The sequence below is a fragment of the Adiantum capillus-veneris genome, chromosome 30, assembly GCF_014529385.1.
Source record: "Adiantum capillus-veneris isolate H3 chromosome 30, ASM1452938v2, whole genome shotgun sequence".
Classification (NCBI taxonomy): domain Eukaryota; kingdom Viridiplantae; phylum Streptophyta; class Polypodiopsida; order Polypodiales; family Pteridaceae; genus Adiantum; species Adiantum capillus-veneris.
The window spans coordinates 57,566,469-57,586,381 of NC_140960.1; the positions used below are offsets into that span (position 1 = coordinate 57,566,469).

Consider the following 19,913-nt stretch of genomic DNA (forward strand, 5'->3'; position numbering starts at 1 on the left):
TGACATTTGTCCTTGTTTAGTTGTCCACCCAGCTTAGCTAAACGAGTAAATCCTTCATCAATCTTGCCGAGATGCATACTTTTGGAGCTGTAAATACAAAAGTCATCTATGAAAACCCTTATGGACTTACCAAAGTAAGGTTGGAAGACCATGTTCATGAATCGTTGAAAGGTGGCTGGAGCGTTGGTGAGACCAAAAGGCATGACTCGAAATGCAAAACATCCCCATGGTGTGATGAAAATAGTCTTTTTTTGGTCCTCCTCTGCAATGCGTATTTGAAAGTAGCCAGAGTAGCCATCACACACTGTGTATCTCTCATGGCCTGCTACTTCATTTAGAATCTCATCTTGAAATGGGAGAGGGAAGTGGTCCCTCTTTGTTGCAGCATTTAGTGGCTTGTAATCCACGCACACTCGCCATTTACCATTCTTCTTTGGCCTCACCACTACTGGGGAGACCCATTCTGAATCTTCTACTGGGTATATGAATCCTGCTTCTAAGAGTCTCTTCACCTCAGACAACAGTGCATTTTGTTGCACAACTCCTAATCTTCTTAGTTTTTGTACTACTGGCTTGCTCCCTTCTTTTAGATGGATATGATGCTTCACTGCAGTGACACCTGTAATGTGAGTGTAATCAGAAATAAACAATGATGCATGCTTCTTGAGAACATTTACATAACCCTCCTTTTCTTCTTCCTTTATATCCTTGGATAACATCTCCTCTAGGCTGGCATCCCACACATTCTTCATTTGGATCCTTGGGTTGTCTTCTGATGAGGTAGTTTCCTTTATGGTGACGCCCATGACTTCGAGAGTGCTATCACTCTCTTCACTTGAACTCTCTTCCTTGTCCATGGATGAGGAGCATCCACTTGAGCTCCACTCATCAGCTGACGTCTCTAGTTCAAGGTTCTCTTGTCGCCCATTCTTTAGGTTATAAACCACCTTCCGACTATGGCCACCCATGCGAGGCCTCAACTCCAAGTCTCCTGTTGCCCAATCTTGCCTAGCTCCTATACCCATGAGCCAAGGTCGTCCTAAAATAAGGGGGTATCCTTCTCCCTTTACTGGCATCACATAAGCATCAACCTCTGTAGTGATTCCAAAAACAGAAACTCTCAAAGCTTTCACTACACCCACACAAGTGACAGAGACATTATTGGCCATTTTTGCCCTAAAGTTTGATGATTCCATTACCTCTAAACCCAATTGATGCATTAGATTTTCTGTCATGACACAAACCTCTGCTCCACTGTCAATGTAAGTTTTTGGAATCCGTCGTCCCTTGATTTGAGCCTCCACCAAAGGCACTATATCCTTGAGACCATATGCTTTGATTACACTTACTAGCTTACTTCGCTTTGCCCTCGTGCTCACCATTTTTGACCATTGTCGTCGAAGCTTTGGGGAGATATGAAGTAGTTGTGGCCAAGTAATCTTTGGTCCTTGAGAACTCACATCAGCTGTCAAGTCATAAGGTTGTGTCCGAGATCCCATAGGGAAATCAGAGATGTCAATTTGAGACCTAGTACGGGTCTTTCTCTTCTTGGCTTCATCTTTAGTTGCCCGAGATGTACTTGCTTCATTGCTTGCATCCTTGCTTGTTTCTTTACCTACTTCATCTTGGACACGCACACGTTTGATAGGCATTGTAGCCACTTCATCTATCTTCATCTTCCCTTTAGCTATTTCTTCCTGGTTGCTTCTGCCCTTGAGGACCTCCTCCATCCTTATGATGCTCACATTTGGTTGAGTAGCAGGGGCTTGAGCTTGAGCACGAGGTGGCTGCAAAATTTGAGGTTGCGGTTGCTCTTGTGCTTGAGCTCTAGCACGGGGTGGACTTACTTGTTGTCGAGGACCTCTGACAGGGTAGTCATATCTTCTGGGATGAGGGCAATTATACATGCCGTGGCCAATTTCCCTACAATTGTAACACAACATTTCCCTTGCTTGACGTCGCATTGGTGGCCGATTCCCACCATTTCCCTCAATAGGCCTTCTTGCACCCTGCACAAGATTTACTCTCAACCCCTCTAGCTGGTTTGTGAGATTGTTTATTTGTTGGAGCATATCTTCTTGTTGACCTCTATTGAGGTCTGGTGCATTAGGCACATTTGGAGGTATGTGAGAAGCTTCCATAGTTGTGATATTGCCTCCCAAAGCTAGCTGGCCAGCTTGGGCTTGATAGAGAATCTTTCTATTCTTTTCCCTAGCAATTCTTAAGGCATCTTCAAAAGCATTTGGAAATTTGTCCTTTACCTTCTCCCTTAGCAAGGGGTACAAACCTGAGATAAATCGATCCTTTTGGAGGCAATTGGGAGCTCGCTCACCAGGGTTTAGTGAGTCTGACCATTGCCCCCAAAGTTTCAGAAAACCTTCCTCATAGGTTGCATAACCATGAGGGTCAACTTGATGAAGGGACAGAAGCCGTTGCCATAGTTCTTCTGCCGAATTGGCTCGTTGAAATCTTCGTAGGAAAGCCACCTTCAATCCCTCCCAATCAATTCTTTGGGTTGGATCTAGAGCCTGGAACCATACCCTAGCTTCTTCTTTGAGCACCAAAGGAAAAGCTCTCAATTTCAATGCTTCGTCATCCCTCCCGGAGACAAGGAAAGCCATCTCCAAGTTATCCAAAAAATCCCCAGCATTTTCCCCACTACGCCCAAAAAATTTTGGGAAAGCCATCATAAAAGTGGGTTGCCTTCCTCTCAATACAGCACAAAGATGAAAACTTCTAGGCCCAAATCATATCTTATTAAGGGTAGAATAAATGGATTGATAGATGCATTAATCTCAGCTAGACGACGAGGGCCTAGTAAGTCCCTTATGATGTTTTGGAACCTAAGCTTTGTGCTAGCTATTATATGCACAGTTTGTCTAGCAAGAGGTTGGAAAGGTCCATATAAATTCCTATGATTCATGGAGTATGCTTAAAGCAAGATGAAGATGTGAACATCAAAAGATACATTATACTCCAAAATGGGAAATATTATAGGGTCAGGGGACAGCAATATCTCTCTCAACCTCTCAGCTCCAAAATAGAAGACCAATCTTTGTTGGAAATTTTTTTTTCTATCAATGCGCACATTCACCCTAATATTCTGAACTGATTGAAAGTTGTAGAAAATGGGATTATTCATTGGTGCATTAATTACAAACTTCCATGAAGCAAATTCATTGAAGTTGAGCTCTCTTGGATCCCACCATTTGAGAGATGCGAAGAATTTGCTCACCAGTGATTAGCCTAGCTTTGGTGTGACCATCTTCAGCTTTGTAGAGTTCATAGGGTTCGATGGCTACCCTCTCAACCACCTTGAGCCTTCTTGCTAGTAGTAGTTGGAGTGCATCACCATATGTAGCCTCTTGCCAATACCGCACCCCATTGATGTGTAGCTCCCCCTCCAAAAACTTGTTAATACCCGAGTTTGAGAGTGCTTTCACCACCTGAAGTCGAGGCTTCAAAGGGAGTGTCTTCACACTAGCCACAAAGCACTCAACACAATTTTTTGACCTAGGGACTTGATGACTACAAGATTTTCCTTGAAGCAAAGAAGGGTGTGTGTAGTTAACTCTCTTTACCCGCATACGTGCCGTTTGTCGATAAAGACGCTTCTTTTCTCGAGCTTCTTGGGGAGACCATAGTGGAAGTCTCGGAGAATTTGATGGATCTTCCTTCATAGGATTGATAGAGCGCTGCTTGAGAACTCCTCAGTGGGGGCACCAATTTATGACGAAGGAAATTTGGAATGGCGAACTCTACACCAAAACAAACTCCATTGCGCCACAAGGGAAATGAGATGAGGGCACCACCTAGTCTTGGAAGCGTGGACTAGGACCGCTACACAAAGAGAGAGAGAGAGAGAGAGAGAGAGAGAGAGAGAGAGAGAGAGAGATCACTATGAATGAAGCATTAACCGTGGTGTGTGTACAAGGAATGGATGACTTCAAACACTCCCAACACAAATAGCATATAGATTACCAAACAGGCACTCAAGGATTAGCCAAGATCACATCAAGCACTCTCACACGCATATAAAACATTTCTCTTAATTAACATAAGTAAGAGGAGGAGAGGTTACTAGCATGAAACAATTTGCACTCTAGGATGTGCAAGAATAGAGTGAATGAATGAGCTTATGGGCTCATGGTGAGTGATACAAAGGCTCAATGGGCTGAGGGAGGCTTGAAATTACAAAGGGGAAGGCCTCTTTATATAGGAAAGAGAGTGATTAGGAGTGAGGTTAAGATACAAGTGTAATTTGTACAAATGAAGCTTGATTAGGGACATTCAACCAATGAAGAAGCTCCTTCCAAGTGATTTGTTGACCAATTAGCTCCATCATCACTTGTGTTGTCTTCACTCCTTCCTCCATAGCTTGAGTCCAAGAGCTTCCTTATTTTAAAATGTAAAGAATCTACATAAAATCAATACATATCTAGTAATAATAGAAAGGGGTTGAATGAGAACTTATGAATTACAACAAGATTAAGCATGACTTGAGAGGTGATTAGAAGAGGAACTTTGATGGGTTTTGAGCTTGAGAGAGAGAGAAGGAAGGAGAGGAGGGTGAGAAGACTAATAGCTGATTTTAAAGAAGGTCTCAATGTGGAAAAGGAAGGGTGTGTGTGTGTAAAGGTAGGGGGGTGGTCTCCACCACAGTTGAAAAAACTGGCGTCCACCATTTTGGCCATATCTCCTAGACCGTAGATGCAAAAATTATAAAAAAATATGGCCAGAATCTTCAGCTCGTCAGTGACAACTTTGATGAAGACAACTTTTCTTGGATCGGAGTGGAAGTAGTTTTTAAAAATTCAACAAAATCATGTGCCTGGTTTCTTCCTTTACCAAGTCTTCCACTTGGGTCCCATTTGTTTGAATCATCATATGGCTCCAAAGCCATGATGATATGAGCCACTCATGACCCTTGAATCATGGGTGCATGGCTCCACAACCACATCATATCTTTTCTTTTCACATTTACATATTTTCCCTTCCCTTTACCACTAGGTTCTCCCTCTACCTTTCACCTCCGGTGAACTAGTCAAGAAAAAATCCTTTTTTTTAAAATTTTTCCAAGAGGTTGTTCTCACTCTTTCGTTTATTGTAAACCTCTAGAAGCAAGGAAAACCGACAAAATATGATAAACAAAAATTTGTGATAGGCTCGGATCAACGCAATCACTAAGAGAGTTCTTCAAAGTTTTTCTAATATTGTCACTGACCTAGATGTTCAGGATATTTGTGATGCTGTTGGGATTAGTACGAAGGGCTATCAAGCAATACATCAAGTGTTAAAAGATGTATTAAGAAGTCGAGGAGTCACGGAAAACCTATTCCCACTTCCTAACAGAGTGGCGATTGCCAAGAGGGTGTCAAATGAAGATGTTGTTCACCGATTAGGGGATTACTTGTATATTGAGGACACGATGCCTCTTCAGGCGCTCCGTAGTAAATCGCAAGGAAAGAAGGGCCGCGGGAAGGGAAGAGGTGCTGTTTCTAACAGTGTGTTGCAGACCGAAGGCTTTGTTTACACCAAATTCAACAATATCTTTGTGGACTTGATACGATTGCAGCAGTCCATGGCTGTTTTCTATAATTTGAGTGATGCAGGTTAGTTTAGGGTTGCCTACATGCTCTATGATGTGTCATAACATGCATTCTGAGTCTTTATATTTGTGGCAGTTCTTGAAGGCAAGCTTGTGTTTGTGCTGAAGTTGGATGAGTGTGTAATTGTAAAAGGGAGAAAGTTGGAGAGAATGAGCATCACACTTATCAATGAAGCCCTAGATTATGCCAAGAAATCTTGCAGTTCAAGTGAAGCGACAAAGCCCTCTTTTAGTGAAATCAAAGAAGGATATATGGTGGCTTGGTGCAATTGAAGTTCCAAAAGAGACACATGAAGTCCTTGCATGGATTTTTAGTAGAATCCTATGGGTCACAAAGGTCATAAAAGCTCAAATAAATGGTGAGAAGGTCATGGTTACAGGGCGTGGGGAGTTTGATGTTGAATGGCATTTATGTCGTGATCTAAAGACCATAAAGTGCATGCTTGGACGCAAACAAGGTGCAAATTCTTTACTTCCCTGTCCATTCTGTATGAAAGGGCACAAGACAAGTCGAGCAGCTCAAGTGGAAGGTCAGGACGAAGATAATGATGATCATATAAATAGGGAGTGGCAAACTTCGGTTCTTTCATGTGATATGCTAGAGGTGCCCAATAGGGATAGCAAAGATCCTGGGTGGAGCCCCATATTTCCCTTCTCCCTCAACAATGTTCACTTTTGTACATTGCATGCGTTTATGCAAATATTTGATAGGATGATAAAGCATCACATTGATAGGATTTCACAATGAAGCCCCTTCAATGGTCAAAAGACTCCTTGCAGGGGGTGGAGACGCTCCTTAATGAGATTGGATGTCACTGATCAAGGGTGAACATTGTAGTAGAGACTTGTAGGGAGAAGACATATGAGGTGGCACAGAAGTTTTCCATGAATGGAGCCAAGGCACGTCGATTTTTCAAGAAGATGTCAAAGTCTCCAATGCAGGTACACAAGGCAAGTGTCGATCTAGCAAGTGAGAAGCGGTGGGAGTTGTGGAAAGATTTGTGTTCATGCACGACGGACAAAGATCCCAATGTGGAGGTTGCTAACCAACGCAAACTAGTATGGTCATCCTTTCAAAAGGTTGTGCAATTGATGAATCTTTCAAGCACCACCGTTGAGCAACGAGAGGAGTTCAAGAAGGTGCTTTATGAGTTCACAAAGGCCGCTAAGGATGGATGGTCTGAAAGAAAGATTACACATTACATGGTTTGTTTTAACGGACTTAATAGATATGCAATGTTTGAAAATGCAAATTTTCTATTGGCTTATCTCCTTTTTGATTGTTTTAGCACATTCTCTATGCGCATGGTGCATACTACATGGATCTCTATGGTTCGCTTGATATATGGAGTACACAAGGCATGGAGAAGTCCCACTATCAAGCAAAAGGAGTCTATTTCACACTCCAACTACCTCCAAGAGATGGTTAACTGGTTTTTTAGTCACACCTTTGGGAGAACTTGCACTATTGAGAAGGCAAGAGAGTCAATGTTAGCAAAGCAATTACGCAAGACCTCCCGTACTGCAGCATCCGAGAAGTGAAAACGCTCGCGAGCGGCCCTGGGCCATGAGGCTTGGCGTGCAACTAAGGATTGAAATGGCAGCGTTTGGGTGTTGCGTCATCCGTCTGCATGATCTAGTTTTACTTGTTAAATTCAATTGGTTTATTTGAGTTTTTCACTTAGTTGGCCGCATAGTGTGAAAGGGCCCAAATCCTAAAAACCCCTATTTAAAGGTTGAAGGCGCTCATTTTGTCATTTTCCATACTAGGTGCTACCATGGGAAGAACAAAACAAACGGAAAGGATTGAATATCCAGAGGGCCCGGATGGCCAACGCGAATACCAGCTGTAGCACAAGAAGCTGGAACGTCACAAGTTCAAGGTGAGCTCCACACAGAAGAAGTTGGATCTTCAAATCAACATGGTCAGTCCTCTACAACAGGAAAAGAGATAAGGAAGCATCACCTTGTTGTCTACTCATCGGACTCCAACGATTCTGAGGGCAACATAACGGATGAGAGAGACCAAGGCAAAGAAATAAATAACCACAAACAGCGGTGATCAGAAGGCTCCGAAGAGACGCAAACGGATGATGATCTCCCATGGGTTGGTGTCGAAATACAAACTTATGCCGCTCACATGTCTATTGGGGGTAAGACACTCCCTAAAAGGAGTGGACCCACACCATCACATCTGCACAATAGTGAAGAGCATGAACCAGATGAAGAGTGGGTGGACTCGAAATATGAGGTGTTGGAGGTGCTTGTGCGGCCAAAAAAGAGAAAGAGCATTGTCTACAAGAAGAGGAAGCAAGCTGCCCTAACTTGTGCAACAAATGCACCTCCCCGTCGACCTCAGAAGGTGCGAAAGCGCATCCATGCATTTGCGGAGATTCGCCACTATCAGAAGAGCACCGAGCTCTTGATTTGGAGGGCCCCTTTTGCAAGGCTTTGCAGGGAGGTTTTGCAAATGTACAACACTGAGTTTCGGATGGCGCTATGGCCATAGATGCAGTCCAAGAGGCAGCAGAGCAATATCTAACTAGAATATTCGAGGATGTGAACCTATGTGCCATCCATGGAAAGCGTGTAATGATTATGCCCAAGGATATGCAGCTTGCTCATTGTTTGGGCCATGAGCATTAGCTTGTAATTAGTCATCAAACCATTTTTGTATTTACAGAACTTCCAAGATTGGGAATTAGAATTTGAATATAAGCGTCTTTTGATTGTATACTCCACTCTTTCTGCATTGTATTGCTTTAATTGTGTACCATGCAATGTAGTAGAGGTCCATGTTTTGTCTACCTTCTTTTGTATGTATATAGCTTAAAGCTTGGCATTGACAAAACTTGCCTACATTAAGCACCTTGGCTAAGTCAAGCATGCAGTTCCTAATACATCCAAGCTATGTGAAGCACTGATGCAACCCAAATATCTTGAATGCATGGTAAAAGTTTCTGGAAAGCCTTGGAAAGGGCTTGGAATGCCCCCAAAATGGCTGCCACAAGGACACGCATTTGGTGCTTCCACAGGCCGATGAAGGGACTAAATGCACGCCCTTGTGGCAGCCATTTTTAGGGCCTGCCAAGGTCTTTCCAAAGCTTTCCAGGATGTTTTGCCCTTCATTCAAGATATTTCCCTTGCTTCAATGCTTCAAATAGCCTAGATGCATCAGGAAGTGTATGTCCCACTAAGTCAATGTAGCATAGATTTTTTGAAGTATACATGTAATTAGTTTTGGTTTTGCAACTGAAATTTATCTGGGCTTGTACAACAACTTGGTTATGAAAAGATCTATGGTTGGAGTGAATGTTGGTTAGCCATTTTGTCTTAATTCATGGGGAAACGTATTGATAAGCCTTTTAAAGGGCTTGAGATGCTCCAAAATGGGTTGCCACAAGGGCGCGCATTTGCCCCTTCCATATGCTTATGGAAGACCCAGATGCACGCCCTTGTGGCAGCCCATTTTGGGGCTTCCCAAGCCCTTTTGTAGGCATATCAATAACTTTCCCCATGATTTAATGCAAGTTGGCTAGCCAACATGCTTTCCAACCCAGCATGCATCAAAAACTACATGATTCACTAAGCACGGGTGCTTCTCATAAACACATTGGAAGCCAAACATAAAATTCAAAAGCTTGCAAGTAAGAGAGAGTCATAGAAACCAAAAACTAGATTCATTAAGGAAATCATTACATGATATCCGGACTTTGCTTTAGGATCTTTCGAATTACAATTTTCTGGCGCTTGGCCTTTTGGGGTGGCTCCTTGTTAAGCAAAGCGATTGTAATTTCTTGGGTGTTATTAACCCCTACATCTTGGTTCATGCCGACATGGGCGATGAGGCGCCCGCAAAAGTTGACGCCGAAAGTGGATATTGCAAAATCTTTCGTTACAAGCACTACAAGGTTGGCCGATTGGGCAAGGGTTGTTAAGCACAAGGCCTTGGAGAGTGAACGGAGGGGAAAAATGTTGTAGCGTCCATTGGGGGAGTAGTCGGCATGCACAAACACCACATCACCAGTCGGAACTGTGCCGAGGTAGTGAGCAAGTGCCACTTGAGGTCCAAACACCGTCCTCCTCTCCCCTGACCATTGCGCCCAGGCGTCAACCTCCAAAACATCCTGCAAAACATAGGATTTGTGAGAAATATGGAAAAAAATTAGTTATAACAATAACAAAATCAATTGTAACAATCAAATTTAAGTGAGAATGTATACCTCTTGTCTACGATCCTCCTCATCAGCATCCGGGTGCAAGTAAAGATCCACAATTGACTTCCCCTTTGGATCAAGCAAAATAGGTGTTGTAGCAGGTGATGGTGAATCCACTCTTGTGCGTTTAGCCAAACACATGGCTTGCACGACCACAAACTCCTCCTCAGAGACCTTGGCCTGCTCGGCCGCTTCCACCTCGGCTTGTGCGATCGCCACTGTGTCCGCCACAGTATTCCCCATGGGCAGTAGGAGATCATCGCCATGGGAGGTGGTGGTATCAACCTCAAACTTGCCATGGGCATCGAGGATGGCAAAACACTCATTCATGGGAAGCTCGAAGGATTTCTCCAGATCATGTAAAAACACAAACTCCTCCCCACCCACCACAATGGAGGATAAATGGGTAATCTCTACCTCATGGGATGGCATCCTGAGTGCTGGTTCCTTTTGGTGGCCCCGAGGATGAGCCGACAGATGGACAGGCCTCCAAGAGGCCTTGAATCCCTACAGGGTAGGTCAAGGCAAGCGTCCTCTCCTCTCCGGGTGTGTCAATGGGCACGGTCTAGGGGTCCTTCACATCCGCCAGGACCCTGCCGATCTGCAAGTGTGGTAGCACTACGTCAGGGCCTGCTGGGCACTAGTTATAGCCATGATTTCTCTTTGCGTAACTGGGTATGCTAGGTCTCTCTGCAATGGTGGGATGAAAATGGTAAAATGAGGAGGTGGTCCCCCTGTTATAGACATATTCCATCTCGAAAAAAATAAAAAATATATGTTTTAAAAATAAAATTACACAACACCTTAAAACTCAAGTACAACACTCTAAAATTTTTCAAAATATTTAATAAAATATCCAGTACATAAAGATTAAAGCTACAATCCAATTCACTGAGACAAGATGACTTCGTCTATAGCCCAATCTTTGGAAACAAGCATACTGGCCTCCATCCGCCTTCCAATCTACACAACCAAAAATGGGCAATCAAGATACAAATACCCAAAAAATTAAGAAAAGGTAGCTAATCAAGCACAAAACAGACCTTGCGTTGTTCCAGTTTGAAACTTGCATTGCCAACATCCTCGAACCCCATTATGACAAAATGTTCCCGAAGATTGGCAAGAGTCCAATGTGGGTTCACTGCAACCACCTCCACCTCATTATTGGGCATGCGGACAAGAATTTCAAAGGATTGAACCTCTTCGGATGTCAGCTGCAAGGGTATCCATTTGCCACGTTCGTGCATCCACCTTTTGTAGAGTTAAACCGTGCATACAAGGTGCACCTTGCCTTCAAATATCGAAGGCAAAGCTATGTGGGGGACACATTGCACTTGTAACGGTCACCATCATGCAAACCGTCAACATAGTCTGTAAGGTCCCCAAACCCACCAACACCAAAAACGGGATGGGACCATTGACAAGTCTCTAGGCCTACTAAAGTCAGAGTCCTTAAACAGGAAACATTCCAGGGAAGTCACCTTTACCATTGACAATGGTTTAGGTTTATAGCCCTAGAAAGAGACCTAGTCCTGTCTCGTAGTGGAAACGGGACCACTAAAAAAATATATATATTCCGGCCCTATAACTTCATCATTCAGATTATGGTTTCCTTTAACATTGACAATGGTTTAAGTTTATAGCCCTAGAAAGAGACCTAGTCCTCTCTCGCAATGGAAACGAGACCACTACAAAAAAAAATAATTCCGGCCCTATAACTTCATCATTCAGATTATGGTTTCCTTAATCAACGCTTTTTCCCCCTAACATATATGAGGGCACAGCCGTTGTGGATTCCTCGTTCAAGTGAAGAAGTTTCTAAACGTTTTAGTGCACGGGAATGGATAGTTACCTGACTAATCAGGTCCACCCATCCATGATTGACAACCTTAGTCAATCCCCACTTACCACCCCGCACTCACACATGATTTCTATGTTGTTTAATTACTACCACATTCTTTTCACAATTAAAACAATGATTCCTTTTAACTTTCACAACTGAATTTCATTAAGACAACCTTTCAAAACAATATTGAAGACATTCTTTCAACAAACAAACATCTTTAGACTTAAGACAAGGTACTGTCATTTTGAAGTATCTCTGACTAGTAGTGGCTTGTCTCAAGACCACCTATACAGGGGTGAAAAAATGGCCAATCCTTATTTATAAAAACCGGGGTGGAAAAAGCCATCACCCAAAGTCCGGCGCCCATACGCCAACCGGTTGCCCATACAACCGGGCGGTTCCTCTAGGATAAACTTGAAATCTTAACTAATATCACGGGGTAAAGACTCCATGCGCGCTGAGGAAACCGACTTATCCATGGCGGAATCGCCATCATTACTTATTACCTGGAGTAAAATAATTCCAAGGAATCAAAGGTGTCTTGAGACAAGCTGTCTTAAGGATGGTCAAACATTTCTTTCCTAGGTCAATCAGTCATCATAAGCCAATCATTTCTTTCCTATTTACAATCATTGCTCGTTGGTTTCGTGGAAGTTGCCTTCCATTTACAACCAGTGTACCCTTCCTAACCTTACGTATGCAATGCTAACTTAAAAATGAACTTTAAAAGATTTTAAGTGAACAAAATAGAAATCCACCTGAGACTGCTCGTCCATGTGCTGTTGGGCGAAAGCCCGTAGACTTTCCTCCATCGGCCTATGGTTAGGCCTAGCTTCATGGTCATTAGTGGCTTTATTTCTTTTGTTGCTAACATCCTCTTCCTCGGTAAGAGGATTTCCCCTGGTTCTCTTTGGAGCCATATCGGCAGCCTTATAAAAAGACTTAATCGATTAGAAGTTTAATTGAATAATCTCTTTTTTCCTTTTTACCCAAAAATAAGGATTTTTGGAGTAAGTAGGTATCCTTAATAGTTAATTGGATTAGATATTCCTCTTCTAATTTCCTTGTACTATAAGTAATTTCCCATAATTACCATTTAATTAGGGAAGCCATTTAACTAGGTTTCTCTTTAGTCTATATTCCATCAATATTTTATATTTAACCTTAGTAAATTATAATTCCTATCGGCTAATGGATTACTCACCCAAAAATCTAATTTGATATGTTCTATTTTTAGGAATTTTCATAAATTTGATTCATAACCTTTCCCTCCTATACTTATGGTCTAATTTAGGCAAAATTTTGCGGATAGTAATTTGTTATACCAACCATTTATGTTGAGGTAATTTTCCCACCATTCAATAGTGATTTTGGACCTCATGTATTTATTTGGTAATTAGATAAAGTCATTTACTAATTTCCTTTCTCTATTTTATACGCAAAATTGGTTACTTTTAATGAAGATAAATATTTAAACTATTTATCTGAGGTTGGGGTATTTATCATGGATTCCTCAAGGTGTGTACTACCTTTGATAATTATGTCAAAAGATTTTGGATTAATTTACTATTTTTCCCATTTTATTTTCCCCTAAAAATAATTTAATTTTTAATGAGATAATTAGGTAGACTAATTATCTGAGGTTAACATAATTATCACGGTTTTTCGAAGGTGTGATTAACCTCTAATAAAACACGCAAAGAATTTTGAATCAATTTGCTAATTTTCCTCTTTTAATTTTTTATAAAAGCAGTGTAATTTTGCTGAGATAATTAGGTAAAGTAATTATCCGAGGTTAAAATAATTATCATAGATTTTAAAGGTGTGATTAACCTTTGATAAATAACTCAAATTATATAGAATCAATTTTCTAATTTCCCTCTTTTAATTTGTCCTAAAAACAGAGAAATTCTGCTAAAATGATTAGGTGAATTAATTATCTGAGGTTAACATAATTATCACGGGTTTCTTGACATGTAATTAACTTGTGATGAATAACTCAAAGCATTTAGAATAAATTTGCTAATTTCCCCCTTTTAATTTTTCTTAAAAACAGAGAAATTCTGCCAAAATAATTAGGTGAATTAATTATCAGAGGTTAACATAATTATCACGAGTTTCTTGACATATAATTAACTTGTGATGAATAACTCAAAGCATTTTGAATCAATTTTCTAATTTCCCCCTTTTTATTTGTCCTAAAAATAGAGTAATTTTGCTAAAATAATTAGGTAAATTACCTATCTGAGATTAAAATAATTATCACTGGTTTGCTAACATGTAATTAACCTGTGATAAATAACTCTAAGGATTTTAAATCAATTTTCTAATTTCCTCCTTTTTATTTGTCCTAAAATTAGAGTAATTCTGCTAAAATAATTAGGTAAATTAATTATTTGAGGTTAATATAATTATCACGGGTTTTGTAACATGTTATTAACCTGTGATAAATAACTCAAAGAATTATGAATCTGTTTGCTAATTTCCCCTTTTTAATTTGTCCTAAAAATAGAGTAATTCTATTAAAATAACTAGGTAAATTAATTATCTGAGGTTAATATAATTATCACAGGTTTCCTAACATGTAGTTAACCTCTGATAAATAAATTAAAGCATTTTGAATCAATTTACTAATTTCCCCCTTTCAATTTGTCCTTAAAACAGAGTAATTTTTCTAAAGTAATTAAGTAAATTAATTATCTGAGGTTAACATAATTATCACGCATTTTCTAGGATGTAATTAACCTCTAATAAATAACTCAAATGATTTTGAATCAATTTGATTATTTTTCCCTTTATGTTTCTCTAAAAAATAATGTAATTCGGCTAAGTTAATTATGAAATTTACTCAAAAACTTATAAGATAAATTTTCTAGCTTAATGACAGTCCAATGCAGCTCTGATAATTATCTCAACATAATCTAAACTTAATTAATATAATTTCCATTGATTTATGGTTAATATGGATAATTTCAGTCCTATTAATAATTAATTAGCTTAATATCCCTAAGTTTAATTACAACAATCAACAAAGAATATTTAATTAAGAGAGGATTTTTGAGTATACATAGGATTAATCTTTAATTTATTAAGAAAATAGGTTAACCTAGCTTTGCTAATTAAGAAGAATTAGGCTAATTACCGTTTAATTTAATCAACTAGAACTTGATCGCTATTGATTTCTGCGTAGCGGTCTCTCTAGATGAGAGAGAGTGTGTCAAGGCTCGGAGTCTAAATTTTTATGAAGGAAAGGGGATCTTTTAATAGTTTTTCTGGTCCCCGGGCCTGTTCCTGGCAGGTTTTGACACCTTAAGTAGGCCCCCAGCTTCAAGTTAGCACCAACTGCTGCTATTTCAGTCTCTAGAAGGTTCCCCCAAGCTCCACACTAATTTTCATTTTACTGATTTCTAATGATGAAAATTGGAATATTAGTTAATTCTAGAACCTTAGGATAAGAAAGTCTTTGTTAATAATAATTACTGAAACCATCCAATTTTTATTAATTAATTGAATTCCTAGTGTAAACATTTAGGGTCCGTAACTTTTCTAGTTTTTATCAGATTCTGATGAACATTACTAACCATAGTAAAGCTCTGCTTATGATTCTAAAAATACCAATATCAGCCATGATTGAATCATTCAACAGTGGTTTTCAATTTAACTTTACAAGCTTTGTACAATTTTATAAGATTTTAGAAATCGGAAACCTTATAATCACCCTAACTTAAGGAATTGAGATGTCCTCATCTCAATCGAAATTGGGAAAATCTTTGCGAAGTGATACTTCATCCTCCCAAGTGGCGTCTTCAGTGGGGTAGTCCTTCCATTTTACTAAATGTTCTTTGATAACTCTGTTTCGTAGACTCCTTTCCCTAGTGTCGAGAATACAATCTGGTTGGAGTTCAAGAATTCGCTGCTTCTGCATCACAATCTGTTTGTCATCTAGAGTGTGATTGGGATTTGAGATGTAGGGTTTTAGAAGACTGATATGGAATCATTATGGACCTTGAGGTAGTTTTAGTTTGTAAACTTGATCACTGATTACTTTAATCACTTCATAAGGTCCACAATATCTGGGGCTTAGTTTTTTATATTTTCCCAAGGATAAAGTGCTTCTCTTTGGCCGTACCCTAAGGAATACTTTATCCCCTTGTTTGAAAAACTGATTAGATCATTTTTTATCAGCATATTGCTTTTGGCGGTCCTTGGCTACCTGAATGTCTTGTCTTATGGCTTTGGTTTGGGCATCCATCTCCTCCAACATTTTTTTTGAAGCTTCTACTCTTGTAGTAGGGTCAGAAAAGTTTAGGGGTGATATACATTCATGCCCATAAAGAGCATTAAATGGCGACATCCCAATGCTCTTATGAAAGGATGAGTTATAGGCGAATTCTACCAGAGGAAGAAATTGGATCCATTTCTGGGGTTCTGTACTACAGTAGGCTCTAAGGATGTCTTCAATAACTTGATTCACTCTTTCCGTCTGGCCGTCTGTCTGAGGGTGATAGGATGTACTGAAACATAGCTGGGTACCTAAGGATTCAAATAAATCTTTCCAAAATTTTGAAGTGAATTTTGCATCTCTGTCACTGCATATTCTTTTAGGAAGTCTGAAGATCTCTTTGATAAAGATACGCCTTATGTCTGATGCAGTGTAAGTTGTTTTTATAGGCATCAAATGGGATACTTTAGACAACATATCCACTACCACCATAATGGAGTCGTAACCCCCTTGAACGGTGGGAAGGCCTGTTACAAAGTCCATGCTAATGAGTTCCCACTTCATTTGAGGAATGTCTAGAGGTTGAGGTTTTCTTGGAATCATTACTCGTTCAGCCTTAATCCTTTGATAGGAAAGACATTGTCTGATGTAGCGAAGTATATCTCCTTTCATTCCTAGCCAAAAATAGCTTTTCCTTATGGAATTAAGGTTCTTTGCATAACCAGGATGGCCGGAAACTGGAGCGCTGTGTCCTTCATAAAGGATTATCTCCTTTGATGTTGGATTCTTAGGAATGTAAAGCCGATACTTATAATAGAGTGAATAATCCTTGATTCTGTCTTTCTCTTTCTCTTTTAGGTCCTGTTGATTAATAACCTGTAGAAGTTTTTGGTAATCCTTATCTTCCAGGGAAGCTTCCTTAACCTTGTTTAGGATTGGATTGTCAACTGTGGAAATAGCCCCAAGAAAAACCTTACTTCTAAGAGCGTCAACAACCACATTCTCCTTCCCTGGTTTATATTTTATTTCAAAATCATATTCCTGTAAGATTTCTATCCATCTTCTCTGCCTCATGTTGAGTGTTGCTTGTGAAAAAATCCATTTTAACCTCTCATGATCGGTGATTAACTGGAACTTCCCTCCTAGAAGATAGTGCCTACAAAGTTTTAGAGCATGGATGACAGCTAGGAGTTCCAGATCATGAGTTGGATAATTCAGCTCGTGGATTCTTAATTTTCGAGAAGTAAAGGCGACTGGTCTGCCTTCTTGGTTTAAGACTCCTCCTTTAGCAATACCGCTGGCATCTGTTACTACTTCAAACTCTTGAGTGAAGTCAAGAAGTTTGAGTACAGGGGCTGATGTGAGATTTTGTTTTAGTTTGAGGAAACAATCCTCCTGTTCTTTTTCCCATGTAAGTTTGGCTATCTTTTTAAGTAGCTGCGTCAAGGGTGCAGCAATGACGGCATAATCTTTGACGAAGATTCTATACCATCTTGTAATGCCCAAAAATCCTCGAATCTCACTGATTGTTTTGGGTTGTGGCCACTCTATTATATCCTTAATCTTTGCGGGGTCTATTGAAATTCCTTCAGGGTTTATTATGAAACCAAGATAACTAACTTCGGGCATAAAAAACATACATTTACTCATCTTGGCATATAACTGATGTTGGCGTAGAAGATGAAGTACTTTACGTACATGGCCTTCATGCTCTTTTTCATCCTTGGAATATACCAGGATATTGTCGAAAAACACCAACACAAAATCATCCAGACCAAAAGGCATCACGATGAACTCATAATGCCCATACTGGGTGTTGAAAACAGTTTTGTAAATATCTGCCTCCTTAATCCGGATTTGATGGTAACCTGATCTGAGATCAATTTTTGTGAATAATTTGGCTCCATGTAATCTATCAAGCAATTCATCGATGCAAAGAATAGGATACTTATTCTTTACTGATAACTGGTTAAGTCTCGTATAATCGATGCAGAGACGTAAAGATCCATCCTTCTTCTTTTGGAATAGAATAGGAGCTCCCCAAGGTGAAATGCTTGATCTTATGAATCCTTGTTCAATAAGCTGACGAAGCTGTTCTTTTAATTCAATAGCTTCAAGGAGGGACATTTTGTAGGTTCTCTTTGAAATTGGTTCACTACTTGGAAAGGTTTCTATTTCGTGGTCTATATCCCTTGGAGGAGGTAAATTTGAGAGATCTTCCGAAAATATATCCAAAAATTCCTTAAGCCATTTTGGAGTTGTGTTGTCCCTTGAATCATCTGCCTTATTAAGTTTTACTACAAAGATCTGTTGCCCCTTGCGTAACCCCTTCAAAAGTCGACTAGCCTTAACTAAATGAGCCTTAGGGTTCCCATTTGATCCTTGTACTAATGTTTCTCCACCTAAGTGATTTTTGAAGGTTAAGCTCCCTTGAGCACAGTGAATTTAGGCTTGATTTTTGATTAAACAATCCATTCCTAGAATACCATCATAGATTCCTACTGGTAGAGTCCGAAAGTAAGATGAAGTAAGGATTTCCCCTAGTTCAAACTCAACTTTCTCAGCTGTAAATTGAGATAGCACCTCTTTCCCATTTGCTAGTTCTACCACTAATTTCTTGGTGGGATATTGGTCCAATTTAAGTTTCCTTAAACATTTAGGGGAGAGAAAAGAGTGTGTGATGCCACAATCTATAAGTAGTTCAAAATTTTCACCTTCTCTGTTTGCAGTGGTTTGGATGACAGCATACTGTTGCCGAGCTCCAGGTTTATCAATGGCGGAAAAAAGAGTAGCTCTTTCATCTTCCTCATCCAGCAACATAGGCTCTCCTACTGCAGCATAAGCTCTGGCTCCTCTACCTCTTCCTCTGCCTCATCGTCTATTTCCTCTACCTCTTTGATTATTTCATTGTCCTATCTGAGTCTAAGGAGTGGTTCCGGCAGCAACTCGGGGATTTTGCCCCTCAGGGCATTGACTCCTGTAGTGTCCCATTCTATTGCATCCATATCATCTCATGTTTGGAAAAGTCTACTCTATAGTGGCTACAGCTGACACTGCCCTTCGTTGATTTCCTTGGTTATAATTTCCCCTTGCTCTTCCTCTAAAGTTATTGTAGTTGTAATATGTCAGGACACTGGCAAGGCCGACTAGACAAGGGCAGGGCCGGGCTAGGCAGTGTGGAACGGGGAGTCCAACTAGTGCTAGGGGCTTGCCTATATAATGGGTGGTTGGGTGGTGGACTCTCTAACCCTAGTTTCCCCTGCTCTTACATTGGTATCAGAGCTCAGGTTGGAGGAGCCATGGAGGAGGGAGGAGAATGGCTGCATGCATGCTCGTGCTATCTCTGTAATGGAATTGGACTATTTAATTTGAGAGTAGCGGAAATTAATGAGAGTACTTTTGAGAAATGACTTTGTGAGCATAGCGGGTGAACATAATTGAAGATAGCAACATAATCATAGCAATTAGTTAACTTGGCATGAACAATACTTTTGCAAGAGAGAGAATTTAGAGAACATGACAACAGTTGAGGACTGGATTTATGTGGATCCGGTCCCCCCTCCAATAGGCATTTGTATTATGACTTCTCCCATTAAGAGAGACTTGTTACAATACAATCTTTGTGTTCCTTGTGACCTAGGTGATTCAATGAAGATGGAAAGCTTCATGCATCACCAACATAACATACACTTGAAGAAAGCTTTAACTATCCCAAGCCTCAGTCCCAAGACCTCAAACACCTTCGAAGGTGGAGAGAGCTAGCAGGGAATGAGGGTAGGGAAGAGGAAGAAGAAACATTTCGTAGGAGAAAGAATTAGTTCCTCACGTATCATAACTCTTGTTGCTAGCATACATAATAGCATAGTAATGAAGAAGAAGGAGATGGCAAGCTTAAGCATTGAAGCATGGCTCTTGGTTGGATTTTCACTCCATATCCAAGAGTGTTGGTGTAGGCTCTCAACCTCTACTTGCTTGGAGAAGGAGAGGGAGCTCTTGCACTTTGCATAGCACACAATGAGA

General features: G+C 40.3%; 1 protein-coding gene across 1 annotated transcript; it reads right to left on the reverse strand.

Annotated features, from left to right (window-relative positions):
* Positions 1 to 9,303: 9,303 nt before the first annotated feature.
* On the reverse strand, positions 9,304 to 10,257 carry LOC147418014 (uncharacterized). The gene is made up of 2 exons (XM_086507062.1): positions 9,832 to 10,257; positions 9,304 to 9,735 (listed from the first exon to the last, which is right to left on the reverse strand). Exons 1-2 carry the CDS (start codon positions 10,255 to 10,257, stop codon positions 9,304 to 9,306), a joined length of 858 nt encoding a protein of 285 aa, XP_086363188.1.
* Positions 10,258 to 19,913: the final 9,656 nt, after the last annotated feature.

What these genes read in the sequence shown, in the direction of transcription:
- LOC147418014 (XM_086507062.1), bottom strand. Translation starts at nt 10,257, where the DNA reads ATGCCATCCCATGAGGTAGAGATTACCCATTTATCCTCCATTGTGGTG. An exon ending in AGGAGGATCGTAGACAAGAG is followed by an intron (nt 9,736 to 9,831) that starts GTATACATTCTC and finishes TATGTTTTGCAG; the next exon opens with GATGTTTTGGAGGTTGACGC.